Source organism: Gavia stellata, chromosome 31 (genome assembly GCF_030936135.1).
Source record: "Gavia stellata isolate bGavSte3 chromosome 31, bGavSte3.hap2, whole genome shotgun sequence".
NCBI classification, from domain to species: domain Eukaryota; kingdom Metazoa; phylum Chordata; class Aves; order Gaviiformes; family Gaviidae; genus Gavia; species Gavia stellata.
Window position 1 is genome coordinate 6,527,061 of NC_082624.1, and position 17,850 is coordinate 6,544,910.

The window sequence follows — 17,850 nt, forward strand, 5'->3', positions numbered from 1 at the left end:
CAAGGGTATCAATAAAATTCATTTTTACACGTCATCTGTGTCATTTCAGAGTGGTTTGTGTGGGCTTTACAAGAAATACAGAGGAAGGTAAATTATTCCAATTGGATTGTGGATAGTGGGTGTCTTAGGGAGATAAATGTCTTTATGCAACTGGGATTGTAAGCTTGGGACCAAGTCACTGTCTGAAAAGCTAAAATAACTTTCTTGGTAATTTTTCTTAGTGTTTCCCAAAAGGAGTGCTGAGCTCTTCCTAGAACCTCAGTGAAACTGTCTTTAGGAATGCATCTGAACCATTTTTGTTTACTGGGTAGGGTTTTGGGTAGCAGGGTAAGGGCTGTACTTTAATTATGAAGACAATGAAATACCTCTTCATCTTCCTGCTCCTCAATTACCGATATTGTCCTTTGGCTTTGTAGCTTTGTTTTTTAAAGGATCTTTTCTTTCTTGCTGAAGTGATTCCTGTTACTTGAGATCTTGAAAGGCTTCTTATATGCATAATGGTGTCTGGCCCTTATGACGAGCTTTCTATATCAGTCTGAGATGTCCGCAAGTTCCTATGGAATGAAAGATGAAGCAGGGCAGAAGGGAGAAGCAAGGAGCAACATCAGTGAGATAGATAACTTGGTAGATGATGATGTAAGGAGTTTTGGGGGGAAGTGTGAGGTGTAGCTTTGTACTTCAGTTACAATAAATGCTGATGTTGACTCAGGTTTTGAAAGAACTTGAATATGACAATATCAACTGCAAAGCAAGAGAAGAAAGATGAGGCAAGCAGATGGCAGCCATTTTTGTCTTAGACCTTGTCTCAAGGTGGTGCTACTGTGTGCTGGAAGAGGACAAGTAGGGGAAAAAACAGGATAAGAAGAGGAAAAGCTGATGTCCTAGAGATGGAAACCATCTCAGGGATTTTTATGAGGGAGGGATGTAATGGGTAAACAAGCCAGAGAAATGCAGTTAAATGCACTGAGCTATGTGACAGCAACTTTTGAGAAATGAAATGCAAGAAGTTAAAGTAAGGCTGGAGAACGTAAATTCTAATTATTGGACTGGGATTTGGTAAATCTTCCAGATTAAGGATCTATTACAAATTGAAGGATAAAGAAGCATTTGGAAAAATTTTGAGTTGATTCTGGGACCTTCTTTAAGTCAGCCGCAGAGAAGACATCACAGAAGACAGACCAGGATGGAAGGAAGCAACCAGTGCAGAGATCACAGCTAAGGCTTGTGTAGCTCTCTTGTCACCTTGGATATTTCATGTAAGGGTATTTACAAGGAGCTGGTAAGGGCTGTGATGTAAAACTGTTCTCTGCAACTTACATTTTTTTAGGATGTATTTTTCTAAAAGGCACCAGTATCAGGTGTGGTTCAGTTACATTTTATTGGTGGCTGTTAGATCACATTGAGCTCAAATAATGTATTTAACAGACTTTGAATTGTGGAACAAAAGTTGTGTTCCTGAGAACACTTACCTGTGTTATTCACTGGAACAGTTTTGGGTGTTTACAGGCTGCAAATATTTGGCAGGCTTGTGAATGCCAGGATAGCAAGGCACAGCAGCACTTGGAAATAGGTTTAGGGGAGAGGAATGGTAATTAATTTGTCTTTTTCTCAAGGTTAATACTTAATAAAATACAATTAACAACAACAAAATATCATGCCAAAAAAACTGAACTGTGACTATTTTTAATAAACATCTTGGGGTTTTTTTTCACCTTCCACTGGCTGGAGTATGGGACTCATTGCTGAAGCTAACTGGACTTACACCATCATTTCTCTGAGGACATTAAAGAAGATTGCTTTGAGGTCAGTTTCTAAGCTGGTAGCTAGAAAGAAATGGACGATTTGTAAAGTTGCCATTTACAAAACCCATTTGAGGAAGTAATGGAAGTCCTTACCAAATCTCTCTTCTGCACTTAACTTATTATATAAACTTCCCTACTTGACTAGAGGCTGTGCTAGTAGATCATCAGAGAGCTCCTTAAAACTGAGAGTAAACATTTTGAGTTACAATGTTTTGAATTTCCCAAATACAACCAGACTAGTTTTCTAGCTACAATGCCTGATTGATACTAAAGCTGAACTCCTTTTGTAGCCTCAATATAGTTTTTTCCTTTTGTAAAGCAGTAGTCACAACCTGCTTTCTCTTACTTTATAAAACAATTGGACAAGAGAGAATCTCTCAAAGAGGCTTAACTCTTAGGACATGCATAGGTACCACCTAGTGTCACACGGCAACTGCAATGCAAGTAGGTAATTCTTGATTACCGAGATTCTAGTTCACAGTGACTTGGTTATACCTGTCCTGTCTTCTGTTAAAGGACAAATGCAGCCTTGTGACATATGACTTGATCTTTACTTACGGATGTAACTCTAACAGGCACCTAAACCTGCTACCATTACACTTGCCCTTTGTTCTGCCCTGCTGCACTAAAGAGAGAGCTTTTGCTTTCATATCAGATGATAATGCATAGAAATTTAATAGTCAAAAAGTAATGTGTTGATTCTGTGGCAGATAAGGCTGGTGTTAAGATTTTTACCTATTCCATATTTATTTAAATATTTAGTTCCTAGCAGGAAGAAAAGCAAGTGGAAGAATAGAATGTTCTAACAAGCATACCATCCTGGATTTGCTCAGAGAGTTTAAGCTCAGACTCAGTTAATGACTAAGTTCCAAACTGAAAAAGCAAGTAGTATATTGATATGGAAATAAGCAGCCCAGACTACAGCTTTGCTCTTTTTATTGAAGTCAAGCTGGAACCAGCTTAAATAACCAAAGTAAAATGCTATAAGGACAGAGCTTAAGCCTGACTGGAATGTCTTCCAAATTTACAGCCAAATAAGAAGGAGGGAGATGAAGTTCCCAGGAAATTAAATCTGTCCCCTTTGCCTTCTATTCACACCCATTCCTAAAACAACATAGCTGCTCATGGGATGCATGATGTTCTCTCTTGGTTTATTCTCTCAGGCCAAAATTTATTTTTCATTGTACTCATGTGATTTGATGCCAGGAGAAAGCTTGGGGATGTGGGGAAAAGGAGTGTTAGCTTCCGATAACCTGTAGTAAGGAAAGGAGAGTAATTTGGGAATGTGCCCTTCCCACACATTGCCATTTTTCTTCCTCTCGTACTGAAAGTCATAAGCATCTGGACAAATGGGAAGCCTGTCAGCATCCTTAAAGCACCCAGAAGGAAGCTGCAAGGGCATGGCCACAAGATTGTGAAGAGTTCATTTTTCTTTCTCAGGGTTTCATGTTGTCCTGAATCCAGTCAAGATAACGATTCACATTTGTATAAACACCAGGTATGTCTTTGCGGCCACAGCCTACTCCCCAGCTGATGATTCCAATTAGATACATGCGATCGTCCTTCATACAGACCAGAGGCCCTCCAGAGTCACCCTACAGAGAAGTAGTAGGTTAGTAATAATCTCCTTTTTTGTTTTTTTCATTTTTTTTCCCCCCACTGGCTTTAGCGGTGCATTAGCGTCTATGGAAATAGCCTATGTAGTATGCTCACAAATCAAGAGCTCTTAGTAATGGCACTGTCACGTAAGCCACTTTTGTATTCTAGACTCTGTCAATGCTCCTCTCATGGGGAGAGACCCCAAAAAAAAAAATCTAACTAACGCTAAAGTGTCTAACTTTGTATGGTGCTCATTTACGAAATGTAGGTGAGACATTGATAAGAACAAAAAGGGGAATGCTCTTATTCAAGCTATAAAGATCCAGGGTGTTTTATACTGCTGTGTGTAACAGTAAAGCAAAATGTTAGAGCTGTTTAAACGGAATGGATGTGTATCGAATGTGTACCCTCCTTTTTCCTCATGTTACAGCTGCCCGTTTTCCACTATCTTTTGGCCTTTATTCTACTTTTCTCCACTTTTCAGTAGAGCAGCACCCCCTTCCTCTTACAGAACCTCCTGCTGAGTGTTTTGCATGCTCACATGAGAGAAAATATTAGGAAATGCTGCTGAGGTGGAGTTTCCTGCTCAGTTTTGCGGTATTTCCTATATTTGGGATTTTCAGTCTGTATTGTTCTGGTTTGCTTGGTTAAGTGTGGCCTGCTTTCCCAGCTACTAGGGGCAGGAGAAGAAAAAAGACAGTGGAGCCAGCAGTTCTCTTCTATTCTGTTCAACAAAAGTCTACTAGAACTTCCATGTGGCCAAATGCAGAACTATTTTCTGAAGCCTTTTGTTTGGTTAGCTCAGACTATCAAGGACAGACCTAAAAAGAAAAGAGGAACAGAATTGGGTTTACCTTGCAGGCATCATCAAGGTGCCTTGTGTCTCCTGCACACAACATATTGTCTGTAACTGTCCGGTTGTCTAGATGCAGTGTTGTGCACCGACTCGCTGGAAACAGTCTGACATGGCCTTCCTTCAGGTGCTCTGAATAGAATGGAGAAACTGGAAGAAAAATGACAATATAAATACGTATCTATGTCTGTGTATATATGTATTCGTATTTTTTTTTTTTTAAATTGCAGTTCAGTTTCTGTAGTTTAGGGGAGAGTAAATAGAAGTAGCTGGGGGTGGGGTCGTGGCTCAACTAGTATTTCCTTGTCAAAGTGTCTTTTCTAGTTCTTGGGGTTCTGTTTTGCTAGTGAGAATAGCTTAACTCTAGCTGAGAGAGAATATTGCTTCTTTAGCAAGCTTAAACGCTAAAGAGGTTTTTGTAGGCTCCAAATTAAAGACTGCTAGGTTTCTTAAGTTGTCTTTGCACAGTCACATCAATCAAAATGAAGGCACAGGAAGTGCCTATGAAAATCACTAATTGTATAAAACAGGATCCTGACTTTTTAGTATTAGACTTACGCTAACAAAAATCAGATGCCTTGTCATACACAACCTGAGTAACTGGATAGGAATGTACACTTGTGTTACGTTGGAATGGAAGGGATTTTTTGTTTGTTTTGGGTGTTGGGTTTATTCTCCTGCATAGCTGCAATTGCACAAAGCTGAAAGTTGGCAGGATTGTTGTTTTTCAGTCTAGTTTTGAATTACAGTTGCAGCATCCTTTTGCTCTCAAAGAGTTTATCATGTACTCCCTGTAAGCAATGCTGAGGACTAGCTTTAAAAGCATTTAAAAATACTTCATGCCACGGTTATATATTAAATCTTCTAGTCTGTTCCAAAAACTCTATGGGTTCAAATCATGATTAGGTCTTGTTATGATGGATGCTTCACAGTGTCTGTCTCAAAGAGTTTGTAAGTTAGAGAATAAAAATAAATTAGTAGAAAGGGCTAGTAAAATAAGAGCTGGGGGTTTTTTGTTTGTTTTAAATATAGGTCAGCCTGTGTATACTTTCAGACAGGTTTTATTTCTGTTTGTTATAGCTCACTTTAAAACCCATTTAGCCAGCATTTTAATATATATCTGGGATTGTTATTTCTTTAGCTTTCTTTTTTGCTAATCACTGCACAGCCAAAGTATCTTTTAGGATAATGAAACTACCTGCAACTGTATAGTACATTAAATCTTGACAGAAATGGATTTCTGTCAGAATGACAATAGCTAAATGTACTCAGTACAGCAGAAATGTGGCAGCCCTGATTGCAAATTTTCTGTCTTTCCTACCTTATCCATTGGACCATTTTTTGTGTTTCTACTGTTGGAAAATATCAGGGAAGACTCTACTAGCCCATGCAGCTGACAGAACTCAAATGAATGAAATAGATACACAAAACCAAGTTTTGCTGTAAGTTATCTCCCACTTACGCAAATGTTTTGTAGTGCTGATATAAGCCCAAATAATAATTCAGGGGGTCACACATTAAGCAATGCTAAAGACTTGAATTCTTTGAGGGCAGGGGACCCAAACATCGGACATAGTATCTTTTACTTACATGTAGACATGTATCCTCTACTTACATTCTTCATTTCTGCCATAACCAGAGATCTCGCATTCAGTCCAGTCAGGCAGCTGCAGTTCTGGTGTTGGGAGGCACGCAGCACGGACAGTGTCAGTTTCAATAGCACAGTCCTCTGCATCTGAGTTCAACTGCAACAACGCTGAAGAACGAAAAAAATGCCCACTTCATTAACCACAGACTTGAGCCAACTGTGACCTTTCCAATCATGAGGTCAGAAAAGTTCTTACCGATATCATTGTTGAAATTTTCTGAGTCAAATCTCTGATGCACAGTGTAGCTCTTCACTTGAAACTTTTGTTCATTTTCCTCATGAGTTGCTCGGGAAGTCCTACCCAGCACAATCTTCAGCTGATTAGTACTAAAGCTGAAGAATGAAAGTGTTATTTTCTTCCCATGTTAACTGGAGTGGACCCTTCCCTTGAAGATGTGCTGTTAGAGCTTCTGCTTTTCTTATTTTAGCACTATTACTACTTCATTACCCAGGCAGTTTGACCTCAAATGTCTTATTTGCCTTCATTTTTGCACTAATTGCTTACAGCCGTCATGGCAAAGCTCCTCTGCCAGCCCCTTGCTGTTCTGAAGTTTCAGATTGATCTGTATCTGTATTGACAACTTCGTTTTTCAGCTATTTGATATTCTGCTGTGGTACCTCAATGCCACGCTGCTAGTTTGCCCAATAAATGCCTGTCTGCAATGCTCAGCACAATTAACTCTATAAGCTTTAGCGTAGAGTGACTTACTGGGATAAAGAGCTTTTTTCAAGCTTTTACCCTTCCAGTAAGGCTATACTGGATGCTTCCATTTTTCGGGTTTTTTTTACCCCAGAGAGTACTGAATCCTCAGCTTACCCTTCCTCAAAACAGTGAGCAGCTGACAAAACCCAGCAGGAACTGATCAGAATTCCTCCACAGAGGAAGTGCTCTCCGGGTGCTCGGCGATACTTCACAAAGATGGCAGCTTGCCATGGGTGAGCTGCAATGTCTGCATAGGAGCCACCTTTAATCCTGTACTGGCGTACTCTGCGCTGCCGTAAGCCACAGGTGGCTGTGGATGACAAACCCAGAAATAGGCTTTTTGTTCAGGCACTCTTGCTTTGAGTTTGGTTAATAGCCTGTTAGTCATCAGTGCATGTTGAGGCAGCCTGGCATGAACTGTTTAGTATCTGACTCATTCCTGTTTCCTAGGAAACTTGTATTCTGATTTGAAAAATACAGTAAGGAAACCCTGCCTTTTCTGCCCTCCATTTCTGCAGTCTTCCCTTCTGGCAGAGAAAAAGGCACTTCTGTGATAGTGGAGTCACAGAGTCTCTTTCTACTCCAAAAAGCACTTTTTTTGTTCCCCAGCTCTTATTTTACTGTAAGAGGCTTGAATATAATACAAATGACATGCAGAACAGTAACGCCTCAAGGAAAGAGAAGAATCAGGAGTGCTAGGATCCTTACAGCAAGTAGGCACATTGCAGTACTCCCATGTGAGCTGATTTCCTTTCAGTACATGGCACCAGGGCTTGCTGTCATTGTCAGGATTCCTGCAGCACAGGAAAGAGAAGAGCTATTTGTATTATCAGATCTGCAGGGTGTTTGGGGAGACCTAAAGATGGCAGACTGTGACCTGAGTGTACTCTTTTTGATTTTTCTAGAGATACAGAGGGCCCTAGGGACACGTGGAATTTGCATTTATTGAGTCTGATGTTAGACAAGCATAGATAAGTCAGGTGGAATAAAATGACTATTGTCAGTGAGCTTCATTCCCAGCAGTAATATATTTCCTTTGCTTTAATAACCCACGTAAAAGACTAGAGCCCTGCCTCAAGAGTACCACAAGGAAGTCTGGTGGGATTTTTTTAATTCTATGACTGACTACATACCGGCAGAAATTGTGACTACCAAGGCCCAGCTGGTAAGCATCTCTTCTCCAAGCAGTATATAACTTGTTGACAAGGATTCGAGAATTCCACCTCAAACAGGTAGCTCCAGAACTGGTAACACTGTGGCTGCCTCTGTAATCTGTACCTCTTCCAGATTTGCAGTTGACGTTCCCAACTTCAATAAGAAAGCTGCACGTTAACCGATGGATGTGAACCCGTCAGCTGTTCCTAACTGTGATTTCTATTAAGGCATCTATATAGTAGCTGTACCTATCTCAGTGTCTCAGTGTCATAAATACTAAAAGCTTAAACATGATTTAATGTGAGAGTCTCAACTTTTCAGGCTACAGAAATAGCACAAGTCCACAGAGAACCCTTATATACACAGTGAATCATGGAAGCTCTAAAGTCCAGTCCCTGTCCCCCTGCATGTACCTTTTGAACAGGAAGGCACACTGCAGTGTTCCCAGATGTACTTTCCCCCTCTATAGATATAGCACCAAGGTCTGGAATCCTCATCTGGGTTTCTGAAAGAGTTATGATATTATGCATCATTATAAAGCTATTGTTATTAGTCCCATGTCTGCCATATAGTTCTGTAACTTAATCCTGCTCTGCAGTGAAGACTTGGACTGAACCATCAGAAACCGTTTGGATTCCTATTTTAATTATAAAATTGTGGAGTACATGGAGGTGAGGATGAGACAGCCAGTAGCTAGCAGGAGTGCACAGCTTGTTTGTGCAGTTTAGTTCATGTGCAGGAAGCACTATAGAGTTTTGAGCGGGATCTGGAGCTGCAGGAAACTGGCTTACAAAGGGAGTTATAGGGACTGCGAAGGGACAAGGGAAAGACTATGGGGTGACAGATGTATGCATTTTGTAGTCTGTCATAAGCATCCAGTCTAGATAGATCTGAAGTTCAGATATGTCTACAGAAGTTGCAATTGCTGCTTATGGGCTGCACTGTATTTGCACCTGTGCAGTGTTCCCTGCTTGTTATTAGACTGTTGCAAACAACCGGTCCTTTGCTCCAAGCTCTTAGAACAGGGTGATTCCTGTGGCTCTGACCTGTGTGCCATCAGCCCCTCACCTGCAATAGTTGTGATTGCCCAATCCCAGCTCAGCAGCATCCTCTCTTCGGCCACTGTACATCCGGTCCATCAAGCCATTGCTATTCCAATTTAAACATTCAGTTCCGCTCTCTGTCATGCTCCATGTACCCCTGTACGTTACTCCAGCATCTTCGTAGCACTTAACTTCAGTATCTGAACAAAAGGGAACAAAATATTACTGTAAATAAGGACAGCATCCCAAACTCTGCTTCCCCAGTCTCTGTTATGTTTGAACTTGGCTCCCAGATGTCTTGTGTAGTAAGTCAGTGAAAATGCCTTGCCAGGCAGACTGTAAGTATACACAAAGGCCTTCAGTTCCAAAATTTAAAGTTTTATTAAGAGACACTGAGAACAGCCCAGGTGTCCTTCTTAAAAGTTCTTTGTAGTATTAGCTTTAGAATAAAAAGAGGCAACTTAACAGAGAGCCTAGTATACAGCGGCATACTTCTGGATACCTCATCCTTCTGAACCGCAGAGCTAAAACCAGTAGCATTGTTCACAGTAATTGACATGGTATACTCACCTATTTCACACTGCTTCCCAGAGAAACCTTGGCGGCACTGGCAGATGAAGAGCTGTGGGGAATAATATGCCTGTGAACACTGGCCCCCGTTGTAGCATTTATTTCTAGTGCAGGCTGTGGAATAAGCAAAAGCCAGGAAATACTGTTAGATTTCACAGAAGTAAGAAGCTGGCAATGTATACTCCTCCTTCCTCTCCTATCGGTCTCCTTTAGCCTGTTCTATTTTTCCCTGCCTACCTGTTATTGTCATGTGCTTACAGTCTTTTCGTGTAGTGCTTACATTCCTCCTTTGCCTCATTCTCTCCACATACACTATGAGGAGCCTTCCTCAGCCCCTTGCTCACTCCCACTTAGTCCTGCCTGAGTCAGTATATACTAGTATTTTCATTTCTGTCCTATTCTATTTCAAGACAAATTTTCTGTGTGATGACTCCTTCCCTAACAGTGGAGGAGTTCTTTCGGATGATTAGATGAACAATCTCTCATCCCCCACCATTTTCTTTCTCTTTTTCTTCTTCATACTCACCTCTGACAGGCACAGTGTGGCAGCGACTCCGACCACTGTCACACCTACAGTATTCTATTCTGCTCCCTGAGAGCCTCAGCCAGGTCCCCCTGTGCTGGTAAATTTCTCCAGATGAATTGTCTGTGCAAATGGCTGTAATTGGAGAAAGGAAATCCTCTTTTAGAGATTCAGGGAAAAGACCTGGCTGAGCAAAAGAACTCCCTTCTCTTTCCAGGAGAAAAGTATCCATGATGGGAGGATCTGTCTAACAGGCTGCCCTTTTTCCTTTTCGGACCACAATTGTCCCATCTCTCTCACTGCTGTGTTGCTGGATGTACTGTTCCGCTATTGACCGGCCTCTTTCTCTTTGAAGAAGAGCAGAGGGAGCTGAAAACTTTGTTCTTTGAGTTGTGGATGGTATTAACGGTCTGGTATTTTGCCTTCTGAATCTCTCATCCAGATAACCATGACAAACAGCTTTCAGGCTCCGTTCCCTCAGCATCATCTGCTTTCCCCTCCTGTGTTCATAAAGCTCCAGGTAACACAGTTGTAGTTTGCCTGGCTTACCTCTAGATCTGGCTCCCCGTTTGAAACGCATGCGTAAGCCCTGCAAGCAAAGAAGGTTAATTCTGTGAGTAACTGCTCTCTTAAGAAAACTGAGAGAACAAGTGCCTCCAAAGAGCCAGTCCTCTTCTTGAGGTCTTGTAAATCAGGGGAGCTCTGAGCAACTATCTGCCCTCCTTGTCAGACAGTACAGTGAAAAGTGCCTTTAGTAGCTCGGCATGGGTACTGAGAACTGTAAATCACTGAGTTGCCACAGATTACCAGGTGATTGCTTGTCATCTGAGTGACGTGAACCTGGGATGTGCTGTACTCGCATAGTGCGTGAAGTGATTATGTGCTCTTGGGGCATTACAAGTGCTAACTAAAGCTTGTCAGCTTTCTGCTATTTGAAGGAGGTTCAAGCAAATAATTTCCAAAGAAAGAAGTAAACGTGAACAAGCAGCTATTTTTGCTCACTGACATGCAGTTTCCCCATAAGCCTTTGTAGCTTGATTACCTTTGAGAGATATGTCTCCTACAGGCAATTAAATAAAATATTTTGGATAAAGTTTTAAGGAAGAAACCAATTTAGATTGCTTCTTTGATCAGGCCACGAGTGAAAGAATAACGTGAAAAGAAAGAGGAAGGCTAGAATAGCAATTCTTGAGAAAGAGACTAAACATTTTAGAATTGTGTAGGGTTTATTCAAGCTGTGCAATGTGAGGCTTAAAGCGAGGGGACATAGGAACCATCGATGTCCAGTAGTAAGTGAAAGTAATGATGAAGGTGATAACAATAGAAAGAAAATCAAAGGGTGATCACAATGGAACTCTTACTAACAGTGAAAGTTGACAGTGAACATACACACCAAGAAGATTTGGAGAAGACTTGCTTACTGAAATGAAAACCAGCCAGGATAACATATTACTGGAAATCCCAGCTTAGAGGTAGACTACTTTGTAAGGTTTTCCTTCCTCTGATTTCTAGTGATATAACCAGATTCTCCTTGTGCCTCATGCAGACAGCTGGAGTTGGTGGTAAGGAAGTGCTGCTGAAAACGCAGGAGGATGGCAAGAGCATTATTTGATGCATTAGCCTCTTACCTGGCATTGAGCAGTCACGATTGCTCCCAGCAGCAGAAGGAGGCATGGGAGTTTGCCTTCCATTCTGAGTGTTTTCAACATCACCTCCAAATCTCAAGTTATCTATAGAGAGAAAAGAAAAATTAAGTTGTTGAACAAAGGCATTTTACAGTATGAATGGAGTTCAAGGCCGTAAGTTTAAATAAAGGTTTTAAATTATGAAAATTCTTTTTACATTAAAACACACTTTCTACTCTGCCGTTCTCAGCCATCTGGTCTAGCTGTCCTGGTGTCCCTGCACAAGGGAAACTGCCAGGCTGGACCCAGAGGAGCTTTTACTTGATAAACTTAGACACCCAACAAGCTAAAGCACACACGTTTAGGTCTGGAGGAAACTCAGAGAGTGTCTCCTGGGGAATAACACTGGTAGAAGTAAACTCCAAGTCCTTTTTCCTAAGGTTGCTGGAAGCCAACAGTATTGTGTGCATTATTAGAGAGATGGACTTGTCTAATGAAGGAGTGTAATGCTGATTGGGAATTGTTAATTGAGATTCAGGTCACTGAGGCCTACCTAAGAGATCTCTTGCAGGGGCACAAAAATCTCCTGAAGGCTCAGTCTGTGATAATAATGGTTTAAGAGGATTTGCATTTTCTGCACAGACTGCTTCTTTGGGTGAGAGTGAAGGCTTCTCTCTTATGTAGAGGATGCATCGGGAAGGAGACTTTGCTTGATGATAGATGGGGACAACATTGCTATGTCTTTGATTTTCAATATTTCTACAGCTTCTCCCCAGCTGAGCTTTTAGTTTCTACTACTGTCATATGCTTTTACTGATAAGGGAGAGTATGGCAATTGGCTGGCAGGCTAGCTTTTGGCCTGGTGTTCTCATTTATTATTTGCAGCATTTCTTTCCATGTGTCACTTCTATGCACTCACAACTACGTCTTATTCCCTCTAATCCCTTCAGCAGCTTTACACTTCAGACAAAGGCCTCTTGATCCCACGTGAAGAGTTTCTGCTTCCTCCAGACTGATGTATATAGTCTGTCTCCTACAGCATTAGTCTTGGGAGAGAACCTCCCATGATCTCCTGTGGGAGATTGCCGGCTGGTATGGTGTGGATGGGGTTAAGGATGAATCTGGATTTCTGCCTCCATTCATCTCATTTGCTTTGAAAATCTACTTCTGTCTTCACTCATCAGAGATTAATTTCCTACCTGATGAAATTGCTGCTCTGACCTGGCACAGATAGCTATAGGAAGGACGTTTCGGTACTGTGATCCATCTGTATTTCTTCCTACTGTAGCAAAATTTATTTCTGTCTGGCTTTGAGCAGGCAAGTTTCTTGGCAGAAGTGTGAATTTAGATTTCTGTAGCCACTGACTGCAGTGAGATATGCTACCATCTTGTGCCCTGGTTTCCCCTCCCCCAGTTTGTTTCCTGACAAAGGAGGAAAAATGATTTCTTTCACCAAAGGCAAGCGCCTTGTAAGTGCTGACTGGTTTAGGGCAGCCGCTGGGCGGAGAGAAAATTCTGAGCAGCAGGATGCACACTCATAACACAGTGTAGTCTCCAGTGTATAAAAAATTCTACTGCTGAAATTAAGCGACATGGGTTTTTTTCCTTTGCTGTACTAAACACCATTTCTAATCTCATCCTCATAGCAGAAAAATACACTGGATGTGACAAAGGCAGTGAAGGGCTTTCTGAGGTGGTCTGTTGCCTATGAAGGCAATGTGCTTTGCTGTGGGCTTCCAGCTCCTCTGTTAATCCCTGCAGGAAAAATCCCTCAGAAGATTTATTTTGCCCATTCGTTTCTCTTGGTGACCTTGTAGTGACTGTAAAAGATCAGGCAAATGTATGTATGTAAAAGAATGCCAGTAAAGCCTGATGTTAGCAGTATGAGTTTGGTAGCTAGAGAAGTTCTATTTTATATTTAGAAACACTGCTGAACTTGAGGACTTTAAATGAGGATTTATTGGTACACCAACAGGACTCTGTGGAGGGAGAGGAGGCTGTTGTTCATCGCAAAACTTAAATTAGTAAGATGGATACAAATGATTATACAGTGTCAGAAGTTTAGAAACTTAGTGCCTATAGGACTTCCTGGAAACATGGCATTAAATAGCAAGGTCCAATACACCTATTAAAAACCGGGAAGGTATTACCGATTTTCACAGCTGAGTAATAGCTTTTAAGGACTGGAGTTGTCATTATTATGTAATCTGAACTCTTACAATAAGACAAATGACTTTATCACAGATTTCCTAACTTGAACCCGTAATTTTCTTCCTAAAAGCAATAGTTACTCCTGCATGCAGTAATAGTAGCTCTTTTTTACAACTGAATGGGTCATAAGTAATCACCACTGTGAACAGATTCAGCTTGATCCTCTGTACTAACCAAGACTGCTATAGCAGTCAGTCTAAATGGCTGAGATGATGAGTTATGAGTGTGATGTAGGTGGGAACCCCCCTGCTTTGAACGAGTCCAGCACCAGAGATCCATTTTCTCTCTTCCTTTAAAAATATAATGCCTCCTGTACAAACCAAGAGCTGGGAGTGAAGCAGAGTGGCAGGCAAGAAGATATAATTTCATTCCCAATGTCTAGGATTGCTCTGCAGTTCCAAACCTTTGAAATAATATTCAGGTACTGTCTCCCACACTATCTGCTTTTTATAATCTACATTGTATGATCCCTGAGCAAGTAGAAAGCTAACACAATTATTTGAGAAAAACTACTACTTCCAGGAATTAGGAGCTCAGACTCTGTTTATATAAAGCCAGAGAAGGCAGCTGGATAATAGCTGGTGAAACTGGAGTATGACAGATGAATGAGTCACAAATTGGGATTCAAGGCTAAAAAAGGGAGAGAGTTTGTTTGTGGTTTGGGTTTCTTTTTTAAAGATTTTTTTCAAAGAAAAAGCAAAGGGTACAAATACTCCAGTATCCTAAGCAGAACTGGGAGTACAGCAAGATAGTTTAGGCTGTGATTTCTCATCATTAGACTGCACAAAGAGGAGACTTAACTTGTGAGTCAGACTGGAAAGATTCACAGGAACAGCTTCGGAGAACCTCTTTAGGTCACATCTTGATGATGAGATCCTTGTAATTCAGAGCATCTCTCAGGGATTTCTATTAGTATGCAGATTTTGTAGTACACTCTTTATATACTTTCAAGCCCTTTCTCACCTCTTAGGAGCATTTTGCACTGTATAGCAAGCCTTTTTAAAAAGCTATGAGTGATTCCAAATAGGCATTGACTTCAGCTGAATCTGAACTAAATCAGCAGCATTCCCAAAGCTGAAGTGGATGATCTGAACTGCTACGCAGAGTCATTTGATTGCTGCTGGAACCTTGTGTTATATTATCCTTACTCCCTGCAGCTGTAGCTCATTACTGGAGCTATGCATGCTTGTGTTCTGATCCCACAGTGGCAAGGTTTTAACTTCCTAATTGTTAGTACCACTGGTCATCTTTGTTGCTATCTGTGGAGAAGGCTTGAAGTTCTTACGGACAGCTTTAAGAAATGAGATTCTACTAGGTAAGACTTCGTTAAGGAAAGGTTCATTCAGTGAAACTAGTTATCTGAGTTGAGCTGCTTTGTTAGAATTTCTCTCTGGGAAGCAGCCACCGTAAAGAACTGTTGAGACCTCATTTCTGAGGTAGCTGCTGAGATGCCCCAAACCCAAGGCAACACTGGTGAAATCTGAGTATTTTTTTTGTGGGAGGACAGAGTGGCAAAGCTGGCCTAAGGAAGTCCCTAGCTGCCTGAAACCAGCAGGAAACTATAGCTAATTTTCAGGGGGGAGGGGGAAATATCTTTAACTTAAAAAAAAAAAAAGAGGCATTTTGGTCTTGGAGACTGATGTGAAAGGAGGAGTCCCTATTTCAAAAGCACCTGCATGGTTTAATCAAGTTTATGGTTATAATAAAATTTATCCCATATAGTCCGCTATACAAGCAGATTCTAGTCTTACACAGCATATACTTATACTGCAGAATGCGACAGATAGTCTCCCTAAAGTTGTCTTGCATCGGATCCCACATCCTTTCTTCCACTTATTTCTGCTGCTGCTGTTCAGGCTAGCTTATCATGCTGCAGCCCTTCCCCCCTCCTTTCCCCCTCTCCATGGGGGGATGCTGTCCCACTATGCATGGAAAACTGGTAACAGATGTTGCCAGATGTTTATTTTCAGTTTCAGGAAAGGTACAATTTAGGCCAGTTTATTGGAATGTTCCAAATGATAAGCCCTATCAAACTGAAACCATATGGCTGTTTAAAAAAATACCATGTTTACAAGACTCCAAGCAGAAACCTGCAAGCAATGTGCTTTCTGGTAGGGCTCTCCTAAACAGTTTGTGCCTTCTGCTCTCACCCTTTGCTTCCTCTCTCATCAAAAATACTCCAGCAATAAGCCAGAGGCCTAGATGTGGTGTTCTGACATTTTGATTCTACACTTTCAGGTACATTTGGACATAAAGGTATACGATATCCTAAATTTATCTCTCGTTGCTGAAGCATCAGCAGCAGGAATACTTTAATTGCACATACTAATTTATTATTAATAACAGCCCTTCTAAGCAGTAAGAGTGTGAGTATTATCTTACTGATGTGGAATAAGACCTAAAAAAGGGATGTCTCTTATCAAGGTCTAACAAAAAGTCATTAATAGAAATTAAAAGTAGCTCTCCCCACCGTATGCCTCCCAATAACCTAGTATGTCCATTGCAGAATACTTTGATTCAGAATCTGTAGCACTAATAGCTTTCTTGCTGATGAACAGTTGTCGTGATCTAGTTCAAGCAAAAGACTGCAGATCCTTGCTGCTTCTCCTGCCTTCTGGAGAATGTGCTTCTGTATCCCTTTTCTAAACTAAGCAGATGAATATCAGACTTGTACTATTTCTCCTTAAAATATAACAGTGGACAGTTCTCTGCTTTTGGGGAAAAGAATTAAAGAAAACAAAACAAAAAAGTAAGATTCTATAGTCTTCAAAGGCATCGGAGGAAAGGGATATTTCAAACTCTGGCTTTGTTTTGGGAATCATTCTCAATATTTCCTGTGGTTTTGGCCACATTTGAAAAGAAACATGTTTAGGGAGAACTGAAGACGACCCACCCTCCTCCTCTTTGTCCCTCCGTTACCCTGGTTGGGAGCCTGGTGTGAAAGGCATAGTCTGATCTCCTCCCAGGGCGAGAATAAATTATCCTTTCACAGCTAGCTCTCTGGGTCTCTCCTTACCATCAAGATATTTGTCTGTAACTCTTCCTTTGTTTTAAGTTCTTTTGCCAATGTTCTTTGTGCAGGAGACTCCTCCCTGCTAACTGGTCAGAGCTTGAGGCTGTCAGCCCTTTCCCTGGAATAGCTGAAGCTTTCTTGAAACAACTGAAAGTTAGTAGCTTTACCCAGCATTATGGATCTCTTCCAAAGCTGAAAGGCAATAGCTCCGTTAGTTAACTACCATGGTGCTTCAGTGGGATTTATTAAATAACAATATTTAATAGTATTTAATGACAATGCCATTGATTTTGAAAACAGGAAACACACTTTTTGAAACAGGTGCAGAGTAGTACCTACCTTTTTGCTTTTTCTTGTCTCTCTTCTGCTGATTTTTTCCTTTCCAGACCAGCCTGGTTTTGTCTTTGCTGCGTCTCTGCTCTGACCTCTCCGAACAGCTCCTGTCCTACTTAAAACTCCACTCGAGGGGGTGGAGACTCCAGAGGGCAGTAGGGCGTGCTTTCCCCCCCCCCCCCCCGGCCGACCCGCTTCCAGAGGATCTGGGGATGATCTGGGACAGGGTGGCTTGTGTCCGGAGTATTAAGGAGTGACTCTGTGCCGGATGGGAGGAAAGCTTGCTTGCTGAAGTGAGTGGGGCATGCTGGTTTTTACAGCCAGTTGTTTGTGTTCTTTCTCTCTTCCAGTCAGAGAGCAGATTCAGTCTTCAAAACATTTTTTCCCCGTTGAACACCTTAAGCTTCAGTGACAGTGAGAATAGTATGTATCCCCTATGACGAACTGTCCCATCATGCTTCTAGGAATGTGAGGGGGGCACTGCTCGGGTAGTGCCCCAGGTGAATGCACAGGTGTATTATTTCTAATGTGACCAGAGGTCTGCATCTGTAGACTTACTCCTAGTACTGAGAAACTCCTGTTTCAAGCAAGAGCATAGTGTGCTGTGCTCTGAATGGCATCTGTTGGCAGAGAGACCCTGACCTGTATGTGGAGCGAAGCATGCCATGAACAGTGCCAAGAAATGGTCGGAGGAGCTCTCAAATTAAGTGGGGACAATGAGCAAAACTTCTAAGGATGCTTAGCTAGAAATATAGAATAGCATGTTGAGGAC

General features: G+C 41.5%; 1 protein-coding gene across 4 annotated transcripts; it reads right to left on the reverse strand.

Annotated features, from left to right (window-relative positions):
- Positions 1-2,721: 2,721 nt before the first annotated feature.
- On the reverse strand, positions 2,722-17,132 carry PLAT (plasminogen activator, tissue type). 4 transcript variants are annotated; one of them, XM_009807434.2, is made up of 14 exons: positions 17,085-17,132; positions 11,525-11,626; positions 10,446-10,485; positions 9,900-10,031; positions 9,374-9,487; positions 8,829-9,003; positions 8,174-8,265; positions 7,739-7,913; positions 7,314-7,399; positions 6,720-6,915; positions 6,099-6,235; positions 5,870-6,010; positions 4,256-4,404; positions 2,722-3,397 (listed from the first exon to the last, which is right to left on the reverse strand). In XM_009807434.2, the coding sequence occupies exons 2-14, from the start codon at positions 11,603-11,605 to the stop codon at positions 3,239-3,241; spliced, it is 1,677 nt and encodes a 558-aa protein (XP_009805736.1). In that variant the 5' UTR covers positions 11,606-11,626; positions 17,085-17,132; the 3' UTR covers positions 2,722-3,238. The 4 variants fall into 4 exon arrangements, with proteins under 4 accessions (XP_009805736.1, XP_059687403.1, XP_059687404.1 ...); XM_059831420.1 differs by lacking the exon at positions 9,900-10,031; XM_059831421.1 differs by lacking the exons at positions 9,900-10,031; positions 10,446-10,485 and having other exon boundaries at positions 9,374-9,425.
- Between the last annotated feature and the right edge of the window lie 718 nt (positions 17,133-17,850).

Coding starts and splice junctions, on each gene's coding strand:
- PLAT (XM_009807434.2), bottom strand. CDS start 11,605: ATGTTGAAAACACTCAGAATGGAAGGCAAACTCCCATGCCTCCTTCTG. Junction 8,266..8,828: donor GGCAATCACAACTATTGCAG/GTGAGGGGCTGA, acceptor TAACTCTTTCAG/AAACCCAGATGAGGATTCCA. Junction 6,011..6,098: donor AAATTTCAACAATGATATCG/GTAAGAACTTTT, acceptor TTCGTTCTTCAG/CGTTGTTGCAGTTGAACTCA.